This window comes from Cryptotermes secundus, unplaced genomic scaffold, assembly GCF_002891405.2.
Source record: "Cryptotermes secundus unplaced genomic scaffold, Csec_1.0 scaffold782, whole genome shotgun sequence".
Classification (NCBI taxonomy): Eukaryota; Metazoa; Arthropoda; class Insecta; order Blattodea; family Kalotermitidae; genus Cryptotermes; species Cryptotermes secundus.
In genome coordinates this window covers 123,013-145,304 of record NW_019739973.1, presented here as the reverse complement: position 1 = coordinate 145,304, position 22,292 = coordinate 123,013, and the positions used below count along the sequence as shown (strand labels likewise).

At 36.1% G+C, this 22,292-nt stretch overlaps 1 protein-coding gene across 7 annotated transcripts in view; it reads right to left on the bottom strand.

Moving 5' to 3' along the window:
- The window catches only part of LOC111872221 (diacylglycerol kinase theta), a 138,013-nt gene that overhangs the window by 31,439 nt on the left and 84,282 nt on the right, over positions 1 to 22,292 (bottom strand). For 4 of the 7 annotated variants that reach the window (XM_023865890.2, XM_023865887.2, XM_023865889.2 and 1 more), the window contains exons 6-8: positions 4,985 to 5,092; positions 2,141 to 2,275; positions 371 to 503 (exon numbers count right to left, since the gene is read on the bottom strand). In XM_023865890.2, coding sequence (XP_023721658.1) covers positions 371 to 503; positions 2,141 to 2,275; positions 4,985 to 5,092 — 376 coding nt within the window. Of the gene's footprint in view, positions 1 to 370; positions 504 to 2,140; positions 2,276 to 4,984; positions 5,093 to 22,113; positions 22,222 to 22,292 lie in introns of all 7 variants that reach the window. The other 3 variants (XM_023865886.2, XM_023865884.2, XM_023865885.2) reach the window with 1 other exon arrangement.

Below are 22,292 nucleotides of genomic sequence, written 5' to 3'. Positions count from 1 at the left end.
AACAATTATAATGTTAGGTAGACAGGGACTGGCCCATGGACTGTTTTACCAATCCATGAGTTGAAAAATATTGAAATCAAATGCTATAGGCTATGCATGTAGCATCAGATTTCTAAAAACTGAAAACTATCTATAGCAAGAAATTTCTACTAAGGCAGAAAAAAGATTATAAAGAACTTTGTTTCTCAGACAAAATAACTATACTGCAGGGGCATCTTGATGTCTTACCAACTGAATCTCAACATGGTAATACAGCCCTTGCTATTTTACACATACACTCATTCAGAAAGTGAGGGAAATATTTACAAAATTGTAGGTGCCCTTCAACAGATGGAAACAGGTTAAACAGTGTCTCAAAATCCATACTGACCTGAAGCGTAAGAAGACTGCAGGCCGTCTGCCCTCCTTACAATGAAGACTCATTACAGGCAATGGATCAACTACATTCACCTCACCAAGCCTCGAAACTTCACTTGCATATACGTCCGTTAAGTAAAAGGACCCTGCAAAATCCATGAACACTTTATATTGCATGCAATGTGAGTACATTAAGAAGATTAAGATCAGCAGGATATGTTAATTCTGAAATACTTGGTGAAACATTCAATCAGAACCAAATCTTTCAATGTGTCCCTTTCAATTACATCTATAGGTTCAGAAGAGAGCAGTGTTAGTTAGTTTTGGATTTATCACTCATAGGCTAACTACTTACCTGTTTTCAAAGTAATACACAAACAGATACTCAAACACTGGAGAATTCAGTGATTCTGAATATTACTACATGAATTTCCATGAGCTACACGAGCATATCAGGATGGAGAATTTTTTAGAAATAACCTTATTAGAATAATTTAGATTAAAAAGAAGTGGTATGTTCCCTTAGCCAATGAGGAAGATATTTCAGATTAAAATACAGTTTTATTCTGTAGACTTGGCAGAGGAGAGAGAATCACAGATTGCTGGTAATTACACATAAAAGTACTTATTAGTAACAGTTTTCATGGCATTTCACTAAATTAAAAGGTCACTGTGATTACAGTACATACATCAGTTAAATATTCTTTGAATTTTATATATACTGATGTGGCAGTGCTTCAAGTGGTCTGCGACTAAAAATGTTATTCTTCTGCTATTATGGGTGACCATCTGTATGCTATAAGGTTATGGAAGCAAGAAACAGAAACAACAACAAAACGAATATACAAATATTATGTTTCTGGACATTATCCATTTTAGATAAAAACATGATAATGGACAATGGACAATGTCTAGAAATATAATATTTGTACTAATGTACCATTGTCACAAGCTTTTAGATCTTATTCACAAGGCATATGACTCCATACTAAGAAAATGTACCAATTTTATACAAATCCTGTTCAAAAAAGAAGCAAACAGCTCCGTTTTTAAAATGAGCTCTTCCAGTACAAAAGAAAGTTTAAAGATCCAGGAGGCAGTCTTTCTGTAATCCAGCACCTGGTCAAAACCAAGACTACCTCACAAAGTAATAAGTCACTGTCTTCATGCAAGAGCATAATTCTCAGTTAAAATAAATGGAATAATTTATCCAAGAAAAATGAAGGAAAAACACACTAAGGGCAAATTTATTCCAACAGACTGCAAAACAGGACAAACCCAGAGTAGCTTTACAGATTTTAAGGCACTTAAAAAGAAAGTAATTGCATACAATCCCCCTTTTAAGGTACATCTTAATACTAAACTGAGGAGAATCTTAAATAGAGGCAATTTAACACTGAGATCATTGAAAACAACCACTGAATGAGGGAAAATAAAAGAAACATTAAAGGGGGGTTCACTGCATACTCATTGGCTATATCAAAGTGTATGCCAACTGTGATTTTGCAGAAGTTCTTGTATTTCTGTATGGTCTTACTGAAAAATATAACTTAATTTTCTATCATCACCTTTAATATGTAGCAGCATATCACAGTAAGCAATACCTGTCAAAGTACTTTCAAAGGAAGGTAGTTTTTGAGTATCTATTTTAATGGCAACATCATACATGACTGACCAGCTGTGTCGATGGAGATGACTTAAGTAGGTGATCATGTATTCACTCAGAATGGTTTGTAAGCTGACTGTTAGGACTGCTTGTTTCTTTAAGGGTACAGTAACTCACCTGGATCTTTAGTGATACGGAATTCTCGCAATGCAGCTGTAAGTAGTTCCTCAGTTGTCGACTGTCTTGACACACAGATTAAGCGAAAAATACGGCGCCGAAATGAACCGTTGCCATCATAAACTTTAATAATTTCTGGAAATGAAATATATATATACAGTTTAATATATGTAAATACTACATGAGTATGAGCAACTGGCCATACCTGATTTGATACTACAACTACACACATTTATTTAGATCACAAAATAACATTTTATATCACTTCAGTATGTACGACTAGTGAAAACAGCAATAAAGAGAACAGTGATCCTGCTTTGTATTCGGGAAATCTCTGGTTAAGTCTTGGCCCACTGACCAGCTAACATGATTGATTTCTGTGGTTTTCCTCAGTCCCTCCAGACAAATTCCCAATAGTGGCTCAAATTAGAACATGACCACTTTACTCTACATCTTTTCCCATTCATTATTCACTGATCATCCCACCATTCACTACTAACCATTAACTACTGAGTTACTGACAGTGTAATTAAATAAGGCATAAATAAAATACAATGCATTAAAACAAATATGTACATCTAATTCTTCTTCTTGGCACCAGAATCTAATCTCAGCCTTGCCCTTATTCTACTGTAGAGCTCCTCTAAACTCTATGTGGAAAATGTGGCATAACTCACTGCATGGGAGGACCAGCAAAGACTTCTACCAGAAGAGCACAACATACCTGATTTGCCATCCAAATTTCAGTCTAACTTTGTCTACTGTTAAGGTTTCCTAAATCCTATTTGGAAAAGATCCTTACCATCATAAGAGACAAACTGAAACAATATGATCCTTTCCTTTGAATTCTGAAGGTCTTGGGTTTGGATCTCAACATAGTTAACTGTCCTGGCAGAAGGTTTTCCTCAGCCTCTCTGGGAAAACATTTGCACAGGTTATGACCACTTCTTTCCAATTCAATTGCCAATTTGTCATTTATAGTGCTACTGTCACTTAATAATATATAACCTAAGAAGTTTACAAACATCATTCAATAAACCAAGAAATTAACTACAAAGAGAAATAATGACACATTCAGGAGGAAGATTATGTTTTTTCCAAGATTCATAAAGGAGACAAATATTCACATAACCTCACTCAGTTCTCAGACCAAGACTCCTATACTGTACCCCAACCTTTCTCAGATGGTGCAGTCAGGATCTTCAGAGGCCAGAGAGTGGGCTATCAGGTTAGCAATACCAATTTAATATACACTAATGTGCCTACATTTGATGGGGAAAACACAAAATACTTCAGTCAGATCAGCAGTTTCTAACTAGAAGACAGCACAAACAAATCCTGAATATAGGTCAGCAGCATAATCATTGTAACAAGTTATTTATCTGAGAGACAGAAGAGTGGATAAGGGAGAGGGTTTGTTACTTTTAATGTAATGTCAAATTTATTTTGCATAACTCTGTTATTTATGGTTTCTGAGTTGACCTAACAAAATTCTTTCTCAACTGCATTCATTATATACTACACAATCCAATTTTTACCTGATAATATCATTCCCATGTTTAACTGTCATTAAAACAAAAGCTTACCTATGGACCCTATCTTGATCCAGTTCACATGTTCATTACTATATTTCTATCATGCTGCTATGCTCTCATGTGTGCATAAGTCTCCCTAACTGTCTTTTCCCCTAAAATTCTACCCATTAAATTTTGTATGCAGTTAGTTCTTGCTTCCCTTTGCATGCAAGAATGATCTGTCATCTTTATCTTCCTTTAAAATTTAATCACAAACAATAATAAATGAACAGTTTAATTTAGTTACATTTTACATTCTCAGAGGGGTAACTTGTCACATTCCAGAAGATAGTATTCTTGACCTCACGACCTATCTAAGACTCTAAAGATTAAACTGTAATTTTACCAGCTGTTTTATATGGATAAGAAGCCCAAACCTTTGCACTAAGAAAAGAAAAAACTATTAAAGCATGTTTTAGAATAAAGTGCTGAGGAGAATATTTTTACTTAAGGTATGAAAAGTAACAGATGATGGTTCTCATAATATGTGCTATTCATTTAATATTACTCTGGTGATTAAACCACAGAGGATGAGTTAGATGGGACATATGGCACACACAAGAAATGAGGGCCTGCATTATGAAGACAGTTTAACTAGAAAATTTCATACCACAGAAAGAAGCCCTGATTATTTATCCCTAATTTGCATTCTCATTGCGTCTGTTTCCTTATTCATTCGAATTCAAAATCCACTTCAAGCTTGTGGATTACTTACAAGTATTAACAGCTAAACAGACTGATACAAGAGTTGTCAATGGGAAAATACATTTGATTTGTTTTATTTTGGTCCGTCAGACTAACAATATTACAAAAGGTTAATTAATTCTGTCCAGTATGACTAATGAAGTCTTTTCCTTTTAATCTTTTATCCTTAACATGTTTTGGTCCTATAGATCATCTTCAAAAGGATATCAATACAATTAGAAACCACTATTACAATATGGTTTTTTGTATTGATACCCTTCTGAAGATGGTCTATAGGACCGAAATATGTAAAGGATAAAAGATTAAAAAGAAAAGACTTCATCAGTCACATTGAACAGAATTAATTAACCTTTTGGGAAAATACTTCCTCTGTTGAACATATGTGAAAATCCAAAACCCACTATGATTTGTAAAACTACTGTGACAACTGAATGAAATCCGCTGAAGAAAATATAAAATGTTGCAGTTACTGAGCTACAGTATCGACAGCCATTACTAGCAGTGATTGTGCAAGTCACCACATTTGGTATCACATGTTATACTCACTGGAGAATGCCTCTCTTACCTTCATCCCGGTCCTCCTTCTCCTTCCCCTTCTCTCGAGTGTGTGGGTAATCATCATTATCACGGTAACGTGTGTCACCACTGCTGAACTCCTCCGATATGCTGCGGGCTATAACCAATCAGAAGCTTAAATACTTAAATCATGTACAGGTACATACAGAACAGTGCAGCAAGCACAGTATATTCACTCTGCAGTGCAACAGTGATGTATCTTTAATAATATGAATATGACCAGTTCTTTGTGCCTTTGTTTTCTTCCAGTGTCTTTAACTGTTCTTTTACTTTAGATACAAATCTGTTGACTACACTAATCAATATTAGATACTACACTGCACTTACTGCTGATTTGGGGGTAATATAACTGTAAAGAAGTTATCCTTGCATTTAAGCAGCACACCACAAAGGCATACAGCGAGCATTCTTCATCTTGGCATTAACTGAAAGTGAATGATCAGTTTACACTTAGGGAAAGAACCCTAAGTTTCCATTCAAAGAGGGATGACTGGGTCTTGAAAATGTTTTAGATATCAAAATGCAGAGAAATCTCCATATTCCTACTGGGATTTGATTCACAGCCATTCAGTCCATAGTCTGTAACTTTAATGACCGAGCTACAGCTCACTTTGGTCTAATATTCTATCAGTATTTCTTTAAACAAAATGAGTTCAAAACTACAAAGTAAGAGCAACACAGTTATTGTTAATGATTTGAATGTTACTTTGAACTAACCAACAAATCATCAGTGGTGAACTGTATTAAGAGAAGCTAATATGCTCATAAATGACACTGCTTCTTACAACCAAAACTGTCTTCTTGTGCCACCTTCTCTATATGTAATTAAAAACAATGTAATAATTTTGTCACATAAGACAATGTACATGCAACATCGTAGCATTGGAAAAACAAAATTTTGATAAAATTTAGCCTTTAAGGATACCAATTAAAACTGACCATACAAATTACATTTTGGTTTACACTGAACACTAAATAATTTTTAACATATTTTAATGAATACAAAACACATAAAAATATGATGAAGACAACAGCTGTAGCTTTTAATGAGGTGTTACTCATGTTGTTTTCATATTGTGACATGACAAGAGATGTCACCTGCTGCTAGGCAAAATCACAGCAAACATGCTATTATGTCATCAAACAATGAGCCATTGCTATGCAACAAATAAACACACAGCAATAGAAGAACTGTTGGAGATATTTTCTGTGTGGGACAAGATTACATAACAAAATTGTGCAGGCAACAAGCAGAAGTCATACAAAATCATAAGAATGAACATGTTCGCAGCATAGGACAAGGTGAAGCCAGACACAGAAAATACAAAAGGCTTAAACTTGGCAGCAGTCAAGCTTATGACTGTTCAAGTAACTAAATTGCCATTGCAGCATAAGATAAGTAAGATTGACATGATCTGCTATGCAAAGCCTGGACTGACAGAAAACTTGTATATAATGCACAAGGATAAATTTTCAATAACATGCTATATGTGCAATATGTACACTTGACAAAGGCAATGCCTTTTCGTAAGAGACAAACCCATCCCCTCATCAGAGAGGATGTTACATAAGAACTATGACTGCAAGTGTTCAGTTGAAAAAGGAAAATCTTTTTTCATGAGCCTCAAGGGGCTTGGTGCAAAGACAAACTGATTGGCAGTAAATTGTCAGTCATAAAGTAACTGACTATGAAGTCAGTTAGTTGAGTTAATTGAGAGGAGACAGTTGGAGTTATGAGTTCACTGTGAGACAGTCGCCAGCCAGTAAGGACATGAACACAGAAGCCAAGGAATCTACTTTGCTGGGATTTGTAATCTAGCAATGGCTAGTGAAGACAAACTGAATGGATTTAGTGCATGCTGTAGTGAGAAGTCAGGTGCATGAATCAGTGATAGTGACATATTACTTGCAGTTACAATTTATAAAATTTGAATAAATCCAAACCCCATGTCTAGTCACTAGCATGTGACAATATAAAATGCTCTTTTAACACATTGCGGACTGGACGGGCCATATGGCCCTCCACGTTTCCAAGCGGTGCGGACCGGGCGGGCCATATGACCCTCTACGGTCACATTCTGTTGCAAAACGCTATATATCGCTGTGTGGCTTCGCTGAATTGTAACTATTGCGTAGATGACCTCGGGAATGATTGCTGCCTTATCTAGTAACTCGACCAGAGTCATTTCCTGTCACAACCTTAACAAAATTGGCTTTGTTCTAATCCAAGCTTGCACGTATGAACCACACAGCTACCAGTTCAACATGGCTGAGAGACGAAAGCAGTTGCGATCTCTCGGAGGACAGGAAATATTAGATATGTTCTCTGATGAGCTATCAGATTTGCCAACTGCTTCATCTTCTGATAGCGAGGCCATTATCAGTGACAGTGACAGTGACGGGGGCCACAGGGCTGCCCAAAATGTGTCAAGTGAAAGTGAGAGCTCCGTTGAAAGTGCGAGTGTCGGGACAGCTAAATGGGATAAAGTGGACAAAACCCCCACTTTGGGAAAGTTTACTGGTGATCCGGGGGTGAAGCAGATGCCATCGGACCCAACGGACATGTCTGAAGTTGCGTCACTGTTTTTTGGAGATAGTTTCTTTGACGGAAGTGGGACATTCTTCTTCAGTCCTGGAGGGATACTCGCGTTGTGAATATGGTTTCCACAATTCGAGCATGGTCGATGCTCAAAGACGACACGGGCAAGTAAAGAAGCCTCTTTGTATTTCCGAGTAGAATATGTTCATGAAAGGAGTTGATAGGGCCGACCAGTTCTTGGCCTATTATTCCCTTCCTAGGAAAACAGTAAAATGGACGAAGAAAGTTGCACTGTGGCTTATAAACTGTGCAATTTTCAATTCATTTACGGTTTTCAAAAAGGTGAACAGAAATTCTACTTTGAAATACAAAGCATATCTGTTGAAACTGGCAAAAGCGTGGGCTACTGACGTCACGGTGGCGGCAGTACCTGCGTCAGACACAGACGTAGTGCAGCCGGGGCCATCTGTTCGGACCCGCCAGAGGCCTCAAGTAGACCCCCCTGGCCGTCTCTCGGGTGATATGTGGAAACATATTCTCGTGAAAACTGTGAAGAGTGAATATTGCAAGAAGAAACACCCTTCTAGGCAGTGCCGTGTGTGCACAGAGCACAAGAAGAAGAGTAGAACTGCCTACATGTGCAACTTCTGCATAATGCCTCTTCACAAAGGGGAATGTTTCCAGAGATATCACATGCGCAAGCACTTCTAGGAGCTCTGGTAAGTGTTCTCCAAAAATTTCAGTTCATAAAATTAATTAGGAGATTTTATATTAATTTTTAAAGTGAACAGTGCACAAGTTAGGGTACTAGGTTTAAAAACGCCAGTCCCCAGGGTGATTTAAATGTTTAAACCACCGGTCCGCAATGTGTTAAAGATAACGGCTATAACACACTAATGTTGTCATACATGTGCGTGTGTCTGTGTGTGACACACACTTAATTTTGATACACTGAGCACTTTGTCAACATTGCACTGGTCCAGGGATGGGGAGTATTGTTCCTGGTCTTTTAATCATACTTAACCTCTGAAGTCTTACAGCATACCTTATTCACACTAAACTACGCATTTCCAAACCTGTCACACAGTAAACACATGGTCATTATATTCTCCCTCTTTTCACAAATAAGATGAAACTATTTTGCCAAACTTGTTTCAAGTTGCAGAACACAAAGTCAAATTATATGCAGCTTCCACAACTCCTACATACTTATCACCACTGGAGTTTGCTTTTGCCAAATATTACTACACTTCATGAACGCATAATATTTAGACAGAGCATTATAATTTTAATCAATACTCAAGTGTAGATGTGAAATATTTTTAATCTGATTTGTTTCGTTCTGGTCCGTCACACTAACAGTTACAAAGACAAAACAACTTCATCCATAAGGAGCGAAACATGTAAGGGTGCTAAGTTTTCAAGTAGTAAAAACTTAAATAGCTGCACTGGATGGAGTTGTTTTGTCTTTGTGAAATGTTTTAGTTATTTGGAAATCAAATCAAACTTGTTTGGCAGGAATGAAATTTTCTCAAATAATATAACAATGTACTTTGAAGGTGTTTGTTTATTTTAATTAAGTCTTCAAAACTGTATAAAAACAAATCCATACTGCACTACAACAGAAGTTAACACTTTTTCACAGCAGACACCAGGATACATTACAACCTATTTGTTGTTGCTATTACTAATACTACTACTACTATTATTATTAGTTAGTATTTCGGTTCTCAGTCCTTTGTATAATAAAACAATTAACCCTTTCACTAACAATTCAAGTACATGCTTGAGCTGTCCTATGTTAGCTTCAGTATGTATTGAAGTGCTGCACCCATCTATTTGAATGTCTTTCCAGAAACAATATTTTAACCCTGTACAACCCACCTTAAGCAATCAAGGACTGCATCCATTTTGCTGCCTCTATCTTTTTTTCTGTCTCTCTCTTTGTAAGCAGCTGTTGGTGAACAAGCAGTATCAACAAGTGGTCAGGTTATTCCTGCCATGACTCGAGTACCGACATTGAAACGGTTATACGACTCATACTAACAATATACTTCACAACCAAAAAAAACATACATTTGGTGCCCTAATGTCTTCATTTCCATTTATCTCTAATGTTCATTAGATTCATTTTCACAGCAAACTCATCTTAAAATTATTCTTACCATTCCTTCATTCTGTTTCTGTTCCTTATTTAAAAACAAAATCATGCATGATCAACTCAAGATGATCAGCTTTGCTATGCAACATAAAAGCAGCAAAGCATCAACACAGACAGGAAGCAAGTGCATCATGCGGTGATGAACATCAACATGCAATATCAACCTAGAACAGACACACAACAATAATCATCACTTTAATTTCACTTTCAGTCAAGATTGCTTATCAGTATATCAAAAGGAACACAAAAAACTGATAAATTTTGTCTGCGGACTGTAAAAGCTCTTACAGAATATTTACATAGACAAAAATGTTCCACAAAAATTATCACAGCATCTTTGAAACTGAAACCAAAACATATGTAATGGATGGAGTGATCCTCGGCTGTGCTAGCACAATATTTCTCAACTGGTGGTTAGTAGGTCTATTCCAGTGTGAAGATTTAATTTTGTGCTACATAAGATGGTGTATAACATAGGCAGTTAAATGCTGGCTTCTAACTGAAGAGGCCCGGGTTTAATCATAGGACAGTTCATATGGAATTTGGAGCGGACAAAGTGGCACTGGGGTGATTTTTCTCTGAATACTGTAGTCTTCCCCTACAAATTACTATTCCACCAATGCTCCATTCTCACATCTATCATCTGGGGCCAGTACGAGTACAATACGTCAATTTGAGACCACAGCACTAGCAAACTCAGTCACACCTCACTCCAAGAATAATAATAGTGGTTCAACCATAAAGGTAAGTAATCCCTGGGATGAATTAGTTACACCCCACGCCCTGAAGACATAGGTGGGAATGGCAGAATATATCTACAACTATTAACCTTGGCACTAAATGGAGGTGAGTGATCAGGTTTAAGTCCTTGTCACTTTACCTGCAGGATAACAGCCCCTGGTACCCACTGTATAATAGCTGTGTGGGCCCCAGAGCTTGTATGGATGTTATGGGGAAAAAAAATCTCTTCCCCCTACTGGCTATCAAGTCCATAGCCTACACACTATACCGACCCAGCTATCTTGGCTCACACTATATACATACTATAGCTGAGTGAAAATCTCTTTTAAAAACCAGCAATTTGTATCCCTTTTCAGGAATTAATTAAATAATTTTCCTGGGGAGTAAAGTGCGGCCGACACATAAGGCTGACAACCTTACCGCCATCTTTGAGCCGACTGTCTAGATAATGTGGGACCCTCAACGTCTCACAACCCTATGGGTCTTCACAGCCTGGTACAGGAATATCTTTATTTCTTTTTTTTACATAAAAATCTTAAATTTAACCACAATGTCTTACAATTCAGCAAACAAGGTTGTTTTTGTTAAACTGTGGTCCATAAGTAATATTAAAGAGCTGCTCTGAGAAACCATCAGAACTGAATTTATACAGAGAATTCGCTTACTGTTTTTAGGCAAGATAGGAGAATAAATGGATATTACAGAAATACACTGTTGACTGTAATGGCTCAAGACCCATCTACTGGTGAACTTTTGTGAATATAGTGATAAATCTTCATGTTCCATATTTCATTGGATCCAAAGGATTGTGTTATAATTATTTTGACTCATTTCAACTGCATTTGGCATGTGCTTATACCACTTCTCCTACTCTGTTTTCACTCCTGCTTTCTTACAAATGTTCAAACATAACAAAGTACAGTCCCTAGTATCAAGTTATACACATTCACCTTCAGCAGATATTGGAGAGCCCAAAAGAATGTACTATATGCCTCACTATTTCCCAATCAATCAATCTGCATTTAGTGTTTCTCCGTTGTTGTACTTTAGCGTCCTCTTGCACTGATTCATATTCATAATGTGTTTATTAACAGTGTTCAAGAGCATACAATCCCATCTACCACTTCTACGCTACATGTTTCGGCAGTATGTTGCCATCTTCAGGTGTATCGATCCGTCTACCATTTCACTGCTTGCCTTTATATGTCTGTTTACAAATAATATTAAATTTGTATACATCCTTATGTAATAATAAAGTTTAACTATTTAAAACTTGTTAAAACCTATTATCTCATATGCCATATTTTTAAATTTGTGTGTATTATTTACATGGGGGTCGTTCTTCTTATGTTTCTAATGTTGTGTGTACATCTGCAACGTGAAAAATATTACATATTAATGTTATGTTTTTATTTCTATTGGTTTCGTGTTGTTAATATTATACTGTTTAGTACTCACTCTGTCTTATGATGTGTTCTACTCTTGTGGCTGCGTGCATTGTATCATTGGATGTGTGTGTGTGTGTGTGTGTGTGCTGTTTTCGTTCTCTTATATTATTGATCAAGTTATGGTGTTGTGGGGGTGAGTGTGATGGAGGTAGGTGGTGGGGTTGTGTTGTGTTGTTCTGTGTAATTTGTGTGTAATTCATGAAATATTGGGTTATATATTTCTTTATTTATGTTATTCATACGCATGTTTTTCTTTGTTGTTCTGTATATATGGTAGTTTTCGAATGTGTTTAAATATTGTCCTTTTTTATTCATTGCTATAATGCTCATAGTATTTTCTATTGTACCGTATGCATGTCCCGTATCTAATACGTCTTCAGAGTATCCTCTATTACTGTTATTATGTCTTAATACCAGATGTAAAGAACACATTCGAGACATATGACACAATAACAGTAATACAGGATACTCAGAACACATATTAGATATGGGACACGCATACAGTACAATAGAAAATACTATGGACATCATAGCAACAAATAAAAAAGGACAATATTTAAACACACTGGTAAACTACCATATACAGGGTGTTTCACGACTTTAGGGCATAACTGCAGGAGGTGATTTCCTAGGTCTTTGTGATCAAAAAAGTTCATATAAACATGTGTCCGATTTTGGACGGTTACGGAGTTATGACCGTTTTAAGCTCAGAATAGAAGGTAACGATTACTGACAATAAACGGAACAAAATAATAAACCAGCATAATACATGATACATTTAAAGAATGAATGTAAAGTTAACTTCGTGAAATTACCTTTAATTTTAATTTATTGGTGCTTAAAGCTGATTTTCGAAAATGCTACCGCCAGCCGCAACACAGGCTGCCGCTCGGTTGTGAACCGTGCCAGACATACCAACCCACCACGCCTTAGGTACCTCTCAAGTGTTGATATAACGAGAACGCTCTGTCTGTAGCTGGCTAAAAATAGCGACCCGCCAGATGACAGACGCGGTTCACACGAGGACGTGTACGGGAATGAAAAAACGGTCATAACTCCATAACCATCCAAACTCGGACACATGTTTATATGAACTTTTGTGATCACAAAGACCTATGAAATCACCTCCTGCAGTTATGTCCTAAAGTCGTGAAACACCCTGTATACAGAACAACAAAGAAAAACACGCATATGAATAACATAAATAAAGAAAGATATACCCCAATATTTCATGAATTACACACAATTTACACAGAATAACACAACACAACCCCACCACCAATCCCCACCACACTCACCCCCACAACACCATAACTCGATCAATAATATAAGAGAACGAAAACAGCACACACACACACACATTCAATGATACAACACACGCAGCCACAAGAGTAGAACACATCATAAGACATAGTGAGTACTAAACAGTATAATATTAACAACACGAAACCAATAGAAATCAAAACATAACATTAATACGAGTAACATTTTCACATTGCAGATGTACACACAACATTAGAAACATAAGAAGAATGACCCCCAAGTAAATAATACACACAAATTTAAAAATATGATGTATGAGATAATCGGTTTTAACAAGTTTTAAATACATAAACTTTATTATTATATAAGGATGTATACAAATTTAATATTATTTGTAAATGGACATATAAAGGCAAGCAGTGAAATGGTAGATGAATCGATACACCTGAAGATGGCAACATACTGCCGAAACATGTAGCGTAGAAGTGGTAGATGGGATTGTATGCACTTGAAGACCGTTAATATATACACATTATGAATAGTGTTTCTCCTTTCCTTTCCTTCCCCCCCCCTTTTTTTTTGTACCGCACTAAGTCCGTGATCAACTGCTTCAAACTTCCAAGTTTCCATTTATAAGTCAGATGAGTGTATCCTCTTTCCTGGTCAGATGTGTTTCTAAGTTCTGAAGGCGCTTCAAATGCCTGAGCTTATTCTTCCTTTTGTTCTTAATATTCCTTGCAATTTCTGACTTAATCCTTGATATAATACTTAGTTTAGTCCTCTCAAAATTAGTATATAAAATTAATGAGCTATATTAAAATAAATGCTTCAACTATATCACAAAAGTCTATATATATTGTCATGTATTTATGTGTGCAACTACAGATGGGGTATGGATTGGTGACTTAATTTATTGACCACTTATACATACCACTTGGAACTACAAATAATTACAGTGCTACCACTAATCTCCACCCTTTACAAATTACCACAGCACCCACTAGGCCTTTTCCCAGCCTGCTGTGTCTTCATCAGCCATTTTCTTGCAATGGCTTCTAATAATGGCAATTCTTCATTACCTTCGAATCATTGAAAATTTCTTTAAATTTCCTGAAATATTATGTTAATCATCAAAAAATCTGCTAGAATTCCGAAAATTAGTTTGAAATTTTTCACAAAATAATTGATATTATTTATATTAACTTGAAATCGAGAAAGAAATATTGGTAAAAATTACATAAATTAGGTTGAAGGAGGTCAAAATTAGTTTAGAATTCCTTAAATTATCGTGAAATCCATCAAAATTTGATTCAAATTAATTAATAATTAAATATCATCAAAGAATTGGATAGAATTCCATAAATTAAAGTGGAATCTTTGAAAAGTTGTTGAAATTCTTTGTATTAACTTGAAATCTTAAATAATGTTTTGTCAAAATTTCATAAATTACTTTGAAATCTTTCAAAACCTGGTTTATATTCGTTAAATTTAACTTAACATCAATCAAAATTGACATAAATTTCCCTAATATAAAGTAGGAATCGTCAACACTTTGGATAGAATTCCTTTTTATAAGAAGAAATCTTTCACATATTGTCTGTAATTCCTTATATTAACGTAAAATCGTCAATGAATTTACGGAAACTTTTCACAAAATAGGTTGAGTTCGATCAAAATTTGGATAAAATTCCTTAAATTAAGTTCTACCTTCACAGCCACACTTGCAGAACTCAACTCTTGAGCAACAACTGCTAACTCCTAGGCTTGCAGCTATTTCATACCAATCTCCTAGTTTTCTCTTCACAGGCTGACTTTCAAGTGCTATATACACTGGCAACAATATAAACTACTTGAACGTTCACAGTCATAAATCTACCAGATTGGATGGATATCTTTCAGCCATCAAGATATGCCATTAAGTTAATTTGTTGCCCTGCTATATTAATCGTCCCCATCTAACAGGTTATAACAGTTCATTTTGTTACTTTCATTCAAGAATTGTTTTCACTTGAATGCTAACATAATTTTTATGCTTGCTAATGGGGCTTTATAAGTACACTGAGATGTAAATTATTTCTACCTTGGAAGTTCCTTCTATTTCTTTCAGACCTCTTTCCCCTTGAAGAGTTTTATCCCCTGGAATATAACACTGTGCAGTCCATTGAAAGTCAAGCTCTGCTTGCTACCTGCCTCATGCTGATTTCTTGTGTAGCTTATTCTTTGAACCCTGAAGATGGAGGTGACATGCTACTTCAAAACAATGGCTGACTTTCAACAGACTATACAGCAGTATATCCCAGAAAACAGAAAGCTTCATAATCACTGTTGTGAGAAACTCAAATACTATTCTCTCCCCTTCTTTCACGTTGATAAACAGTTCAACATTTTTTCTTTAAGGTTGCTGCATTTCATATACTGTTATTTTTTTATGGGTTTTCTATAAGTCTCCTTCAATTCTCCTCTTGATTCATCTGATTATTCCTAAAATAAGTACTCTTGCTGCTAGGGCTCCTACTGCTGCTGTTATTACAGTGAAACCAGCTTAAAATGGAACTTGCAGGAAACAGAAATCTACTTTCAAAGGAATATGGTCCTAATCAAATATAAAAAGTTCTTTATAAAATTTACTAGAGCTTAAAACTGCCTAATAAAGATACATAGAAGAAATATGAATGTATGAATAAAATCTGAAAACGTAACTGACTGATAAATGGTCATTTATTTCAGTTTTGCGCTGTTATTCCTGAAATCCACTTGGCATTACTTTTCGTTGAAACAATTAAATGGGTCTCGTAGTTCAGCCTTCTAGAAAATTTTGAAAGAGAATGGTCTGTGATAATCATTCTCTTGTGATCAATGGTTTTAAAAAAGAAACACAGAGTAGAGTGGAAAAGTGAAAATGAAATGAGTGAAAACCCACTTCAAAGCCATTACCAAAAAGTTAAATGTCGGTAAAGCTCAGTTTTACAGAAGGTATCATAAAAGGTGGAATAAAAAAGTGAACTGCATAATGTGAAAGACTCCATGAAAAGGAAACTTCCACAGCTTGAAACGAAGACATTAATGAAGTTGTGTGGGCATGATCCATAAAAGAGTGAGCTCAAGGAAAATTCCAATTTCAGGAATACTTCAGGCAGGAAAGTTTAGTAAAACTATAACACTTCAAATGGATGGCTCTGAAGTTTAAAAAGAAAAAACAACCTTGCCCTTGGAGATGTTTGCGGAGAAGTGAAAGCTGTAACTGACAAAACTGGTACTGACTGGGTATACAATTGCTCGTTGTTGAAGGACATGAACTTAATGATGTTGCCAATGACAATAAAACTGGCTTGTTTTTCCATGTTCTGTGCAGTAAAACTATGAGCTTAAAGGTGAAAAGGTGAGAAAGAAACACACACACACAAAAAAAACATTAGTGCATGCTAATAAACCAAGGAATAACTTCACACTGAACAGTTCTAAATTTATTATTATTATTTTGTAACATATGCTTATATAAACTCTGGATATTGGATACTGAACACATATACAAAAGACACAAACAGAAGTGTTAATCTCACTTCCAAACAATGAATTCAGAAATTTTAAAAGCAATGCAAGATTTGCAAGAGCAAGTAAGAAGTTTGATGCTCCACACTGTAAGTCTAACAACAGTCAAACCAGAATCCCTAACAAAAAGCATTTGCTGATACAGCTATAAGGTGAGAGTGTAAAGGAAGTTAATAAAGTGACAACTGGTGATGAGGTGAAGAAAAATACTAAAAAGGAATAAAAAGGATTTTAAATAAAGAAGAAAACAAGAAACAGTTATATCAGTAATGGTGTTGCAGGACATGACATATTTAACAGAAAGAATGAAGTGAATGATGACATTATACATTGGCTGGAACTGACAGAACTAAACAAGTAAACTGAGAAAAAATCTATTTTGAAAAAGTACTGATGAAGAGAATGGTCATGTTCAAATACTAAAGAAAACTGAAACAAGGAATGAAAGAAAGGGTTGAAGATTATATAAGCTTTGAGAAAAAGAAGTGATGAATCTGCCTGAAACTGATGAAACTGTCAGAGACTGAAGCCTTCATTCACCTACATACTTTGTGCACTAGACTGATGACAAATGTATTTATTTCTGTACCAGTAATCAGAGTTGCATGCAAGCAAAGAAGACAGAAACTGTTTCCCAAAAGGCTTAAGAAATCTGTTCATATATGCACATATAGGTTGTAGTGGTAACAAAGAAGCAAAAAGCAGAAAACTTGAGATAACTGAATGAAATTATGTAACTATGGCCAGTGCAGTGATGAATTTGACAGAGTATTGATTCTTAAACAATAAATAATGTTAAAGAACTCTAGCCCAAGTTGTTAATCTATTTACGGTACACCTGCACTATACAAACAGCAAACAAATTCATAATTATATACAATAAATCATATGTAAATATATTAAGAACCAAAGCACATAGGAACAACACTAACAAAAATGACATACAGGTGAAATAAGAACAGGGTAAGTTCTTGAAATATTTATTATTCAGTTAAAAAATGTTATCATTCTGTTTAGTTTCCAAAATGCTGATGATCAGGAATTATAGAACAACAATTTTGCCACTTGTTTTGCATGGGTGTGAAACACCATCACAAACATAAATCAAAAGTGTCTGACAAAATAAAATGTGCTCAGGAAAATATGTGGACTTAAGAAAGGTGAAGTAATTTCAATTCATGATATTACACAGCAAGATAATTCATGATATAAGTCACCTAATATTGTTAGGATAGTGAAAACTAGGAGGCTACAATGCAAGGAGAAACTAGTTGAAAAACAGTCACTTCAACACACAGGAGAATAATATTAAGATGAATCAAGTTCTGAGGATTAAAGGTGGTGGTTTTTAGTATTAATTGTGATGAATATTCCTGTTCTGCTACAACTTTATCAGTTAACTGGTTAAGTACAGATTATAATCATCTGAAATATAGTGATAAAACCTTGTCTTGGTAGTAACCTAAGCTAAAGCTTTTAATTAACACTTCACGGACCAGACGCCTAGGCCTAGGCATTTGGGTTTTAAACATGGCAGACCAGTCGCCTAGATTTAGGCTTTAGGACACGTTATGTTGCAACACACTATTCCTCGCTTTGGTGGCCACGTGTCTGTAAAAGAACTGCGTAGCTGACCTTCGGAACGTTTGTTTTCCGAGTCAGCAACGTGACCACTCTCTATTCCCCTTTCACTCTAAAGAAAAGTCCCTTTGTTCAAGTCGAAGCTTCTATGTGTGAGGCAAGATATTCTGTGTCAACATGGCTCAGAGATGAAAGCAGTTGAAGGCCACGCGAGTTCTCGGAGAAGAAGAAATCTGTGATTTGATCTCCGATGGTTATCTGACTTGCCAACTGCTTCGTCTTCTGATGGTGAGGGCAGTGTCAGTGGCAGTGACAGGGGCCCCCAAAATATCGTGACCAGAAGAGAAAGTGAAAGTGAAAGTGAGAGCTCCAATGAAAGTGCGAGTGCTAGCATTGCGGGGACAGCCACATGGGGTAAAGTGGACAAAACACCCACTTTGGGAAAGTTTACTGGTGATCCAGGGGTGAGACAAAAGTTATCTGACTTGCCAACTGCTTCGTCTTCTGATTGTGAGGGCAGTGTCAGTGGCAGTGACAGGGGCCCCCAAAATATCGTGACCAGAAGAGAAAGTGAAAGTGAAAGTGAGAGCTCCAATGAAAGTGCGAGTGCTAGCATTGCGGGGACAGCCACATGGGGTAAAGTGGACAAAACACCCACTTTGGGAAAGTTTACTGGTGATCCAGGGGTGAGATTACATCTGCAAGTTCTGCGTCATGCCTCTTCACAGAGGGGAATTTTTCCAGAAATATCACACTCTGAAGCACTTCTAGGAGCTCTGGTAAGTCTCCTCCAAAAATTTTAGTTCATGAAATTAATTAGGAGATTTTATATTAATTTTTAAAGTGAACAGTGCACAAGTTAGGGTAGTAGGTTTAAAAACGCCAGTCTCCAGGGTGATTTAAATATTTAAATCACCGGTCCGCGAAGTTTTAAGATTTGTGTTGCACTACTGAAGTTTACCTATTACACTGCCAGAATAATCAGTGTCCTGGAAGGTCTAAACTGAGCACCTTCCATATGTAAGTTTAAAACAATACCACTTGAGCCAACTTACTCATTCAAGAGTGTAAGGCTGGTAATAACAGTGATCATGTATGAAATGGAGGTCGAGATGTTGGAACAAAGTTGTAATCCCAGCATTCCCTAATGCACTTGGTGTGCGACATTGCTTAATTGTTAGTTTTGTGGGAACAATGACAGAATTATAATAATTTACAGTGCAATATTGACCCTGTAACTTTACCAAAATATTTTTATTTCAAGGTTTATGAAGAGTGCTACAAAAATGTATCCAAAAGAAATTCCATTTTACTGGTCTCAAGTAAAACGTATGAACTGGGAGAAAACCGATTAACTTTACTTCCATTTATGGTATAAGTTAATAACTGCCAATTTTTTGTTCACTCACAAATTTCTGTGGGCTTTACTTCATGCATCTGTACATTACTGGATGACGCTTCAGACTTTAAGACATTCAAATGAGACAGAGAAAGGCTATGTATTGTGAAATGTAAAAGGAGGTGGAATTAAACATTCAACGTTTATTACAGGGTATAACCCAGAAGACATCAGCTGGATTACTAGCCTGCAGCAATGATTCAAAATATATTTTACTGTGAGTACTAACAGGGAAATTTTCTAATACGACTGTAAAATCAACAGCTATTTCTGACCTGAGTCATTATCATGCACAATATGAATAATGCAATATTCAACTACCTGGTGTACCCAATGCTGCTAGCAAGACTTGATAATTTAAAATATCATTACTTAAACTTGATTTATACATATGCTTTACTAAAGCCTGCAGTCTGCTACAATACATCTGATATTGTATGAAGAAAGAGAAAAATTCCAACATTTACTGCCTGACTTGCAGTTTTCTTTGAATTATCCTAGGTGTTCTGATGGAAATAGACTGCAAAGTTCAACAATATTTATGTTCCTACATCAACAAGCAGAGGTCATACAAAATCATGAGAATGAGAATGTTTGCAACATCGGACAAGGCAAAGCCCGCCACAGAAAGTATAAGAGGCTTAAACTTGGCGGCGGTCAGGCATACGACCGTTCAAGAGACTAGACTGCCATGGTAGCGAATAATACTGGAAATAGAGCGTAATCTGCTGTACTGAGCCTGGACTGACAGAGGCCTTGTATATATTGTACATAAAAGTAAGAAACAAGTGTGTATTGTAAATTTATGTAAATACAGACAGTGGACATATTAATACAGACTGACTGACAAATGACAGACCCAACCTCTCGTCAGAGAGGGCGCCCCACATAGACAAGACAGTAACTTTCATTCAAAAGAAATATCTGGTCATGAGCCCCAGCTGGGGCTCGACACCAAGCCAGACAGACTGACTGACCGTCAGCTGCAACATGACTTTGACTTTGATGTTCCTACATTTAAGTACAACATATCTCTCAGATCTTAAACACATAACTGTGCAAGATGGAACATTATGTAGGTCCCATCATATATGTAACACAACACATTTGAATCCCATACTGCACAAACGTGAAGGTCTCTGCCTATTTTTGCAATATTTCAGTGTTCTCCAATGTTAAGGATAAATTTGATGGAAAAGAAGAACAAAAATAAAATATAAATGATATAAATGTCACATCATCTCCATATCTGTACTGTTCTGGAAACAAAACAACCCTGTAATGTTAATCATCTACTTAAGTCCAATGAAAAGAGGGCTGCATAATTCACGCAATATTTTGAAACAAAGAACAGGTTAGATGTCCATAAAAATTTTGAGATATGCTACTATAAAAACTGTGCTATCTTGTGCCATAAATTTTGCTAAAAATATAATTTTATTAACTTGTATTGAACAAGCACAGCACTACATAGTGCAATTGCATCCAGCACACAGTTTGTACTATGTCAGAAGAAATGAAGCAGATCAAAGATAAAAATGTTGTGTGTGAAGTGAAGGCATAAAACAAGTGGCAGCAGGGATTGCAACACAGTCATTCATACCAAATTTCTGTAATACACCACACTTTTGTGCAAAGTAACTTAACACAACTATGCGATATACAAGACAGGGATGATATGAGAGCTGAAGAAAGCAAACATCTAGGCCCTAGTGGGATTTGGACCCAGAATGCAGCAGCCAGGACAACAGAATATGAATTTTAGTAATGTTGGCTACCACAGTAATTTTAATATTATATAACACTGTCTGTGATTCATTCAGAAACAAATTTCATAACAATATTACACATATTTTACAGTAATACTTATGACACCTGTTATGGCACCTTTTTTGAAACACATTTTGCATCCGTACTGCATGAAATTCTTGCCATTTCATTTCCAAAAGCAATTTTACACTAATATGGTATGACATCCGTATGACCCTTTTTGGAAACATATTTTTTCTTAATACTGTATATAAGTGCCATTTCTGTATCACACAATGCTTCTTCTGATTCTTTTTGAAAATAAGTTATTATGTAACACTGTGAGATATTCTTGTGATTCCCTTTCAGAAATAATCTATAGAGCTTCTGATTTAATGGAGATATCATATGACATGTTTTGTGGTTCCTTCTTGGAAACAAGTTTAAACATCATAAATACAGTTCATCAGAAATTAAAATGTACTATTTAATAAGTATTTGCCTTCAGATATTTAAGTTTCTTCACTGCATGAAGCTAAGGTAAGGAGACATGAATGATATGTTTTTTATAGTGGTAAGATTTATGTGATTTTGATTATGCTGCGGGTGACACCACATTCATGCAGCACGTCCTCTTTGGATGACAATGCAACGGTAGCCCAGCGCAATGCAATGGGGAGTCATATACCTCTCATGTAAGGAGGTGAGGTGTGGCAATTGCCCTTGCAGCTGCGAGGCAAAACAAGTGACAGTCGCTTCATGACAGCTGAAACTCGGCTCCCACTATCATCGCAGCCTGTAAAATGGCAAAATTCTGCAAAAGTTAAACTATAGTAACCAAGGGCAATCTAAATGCAGGGAACAACA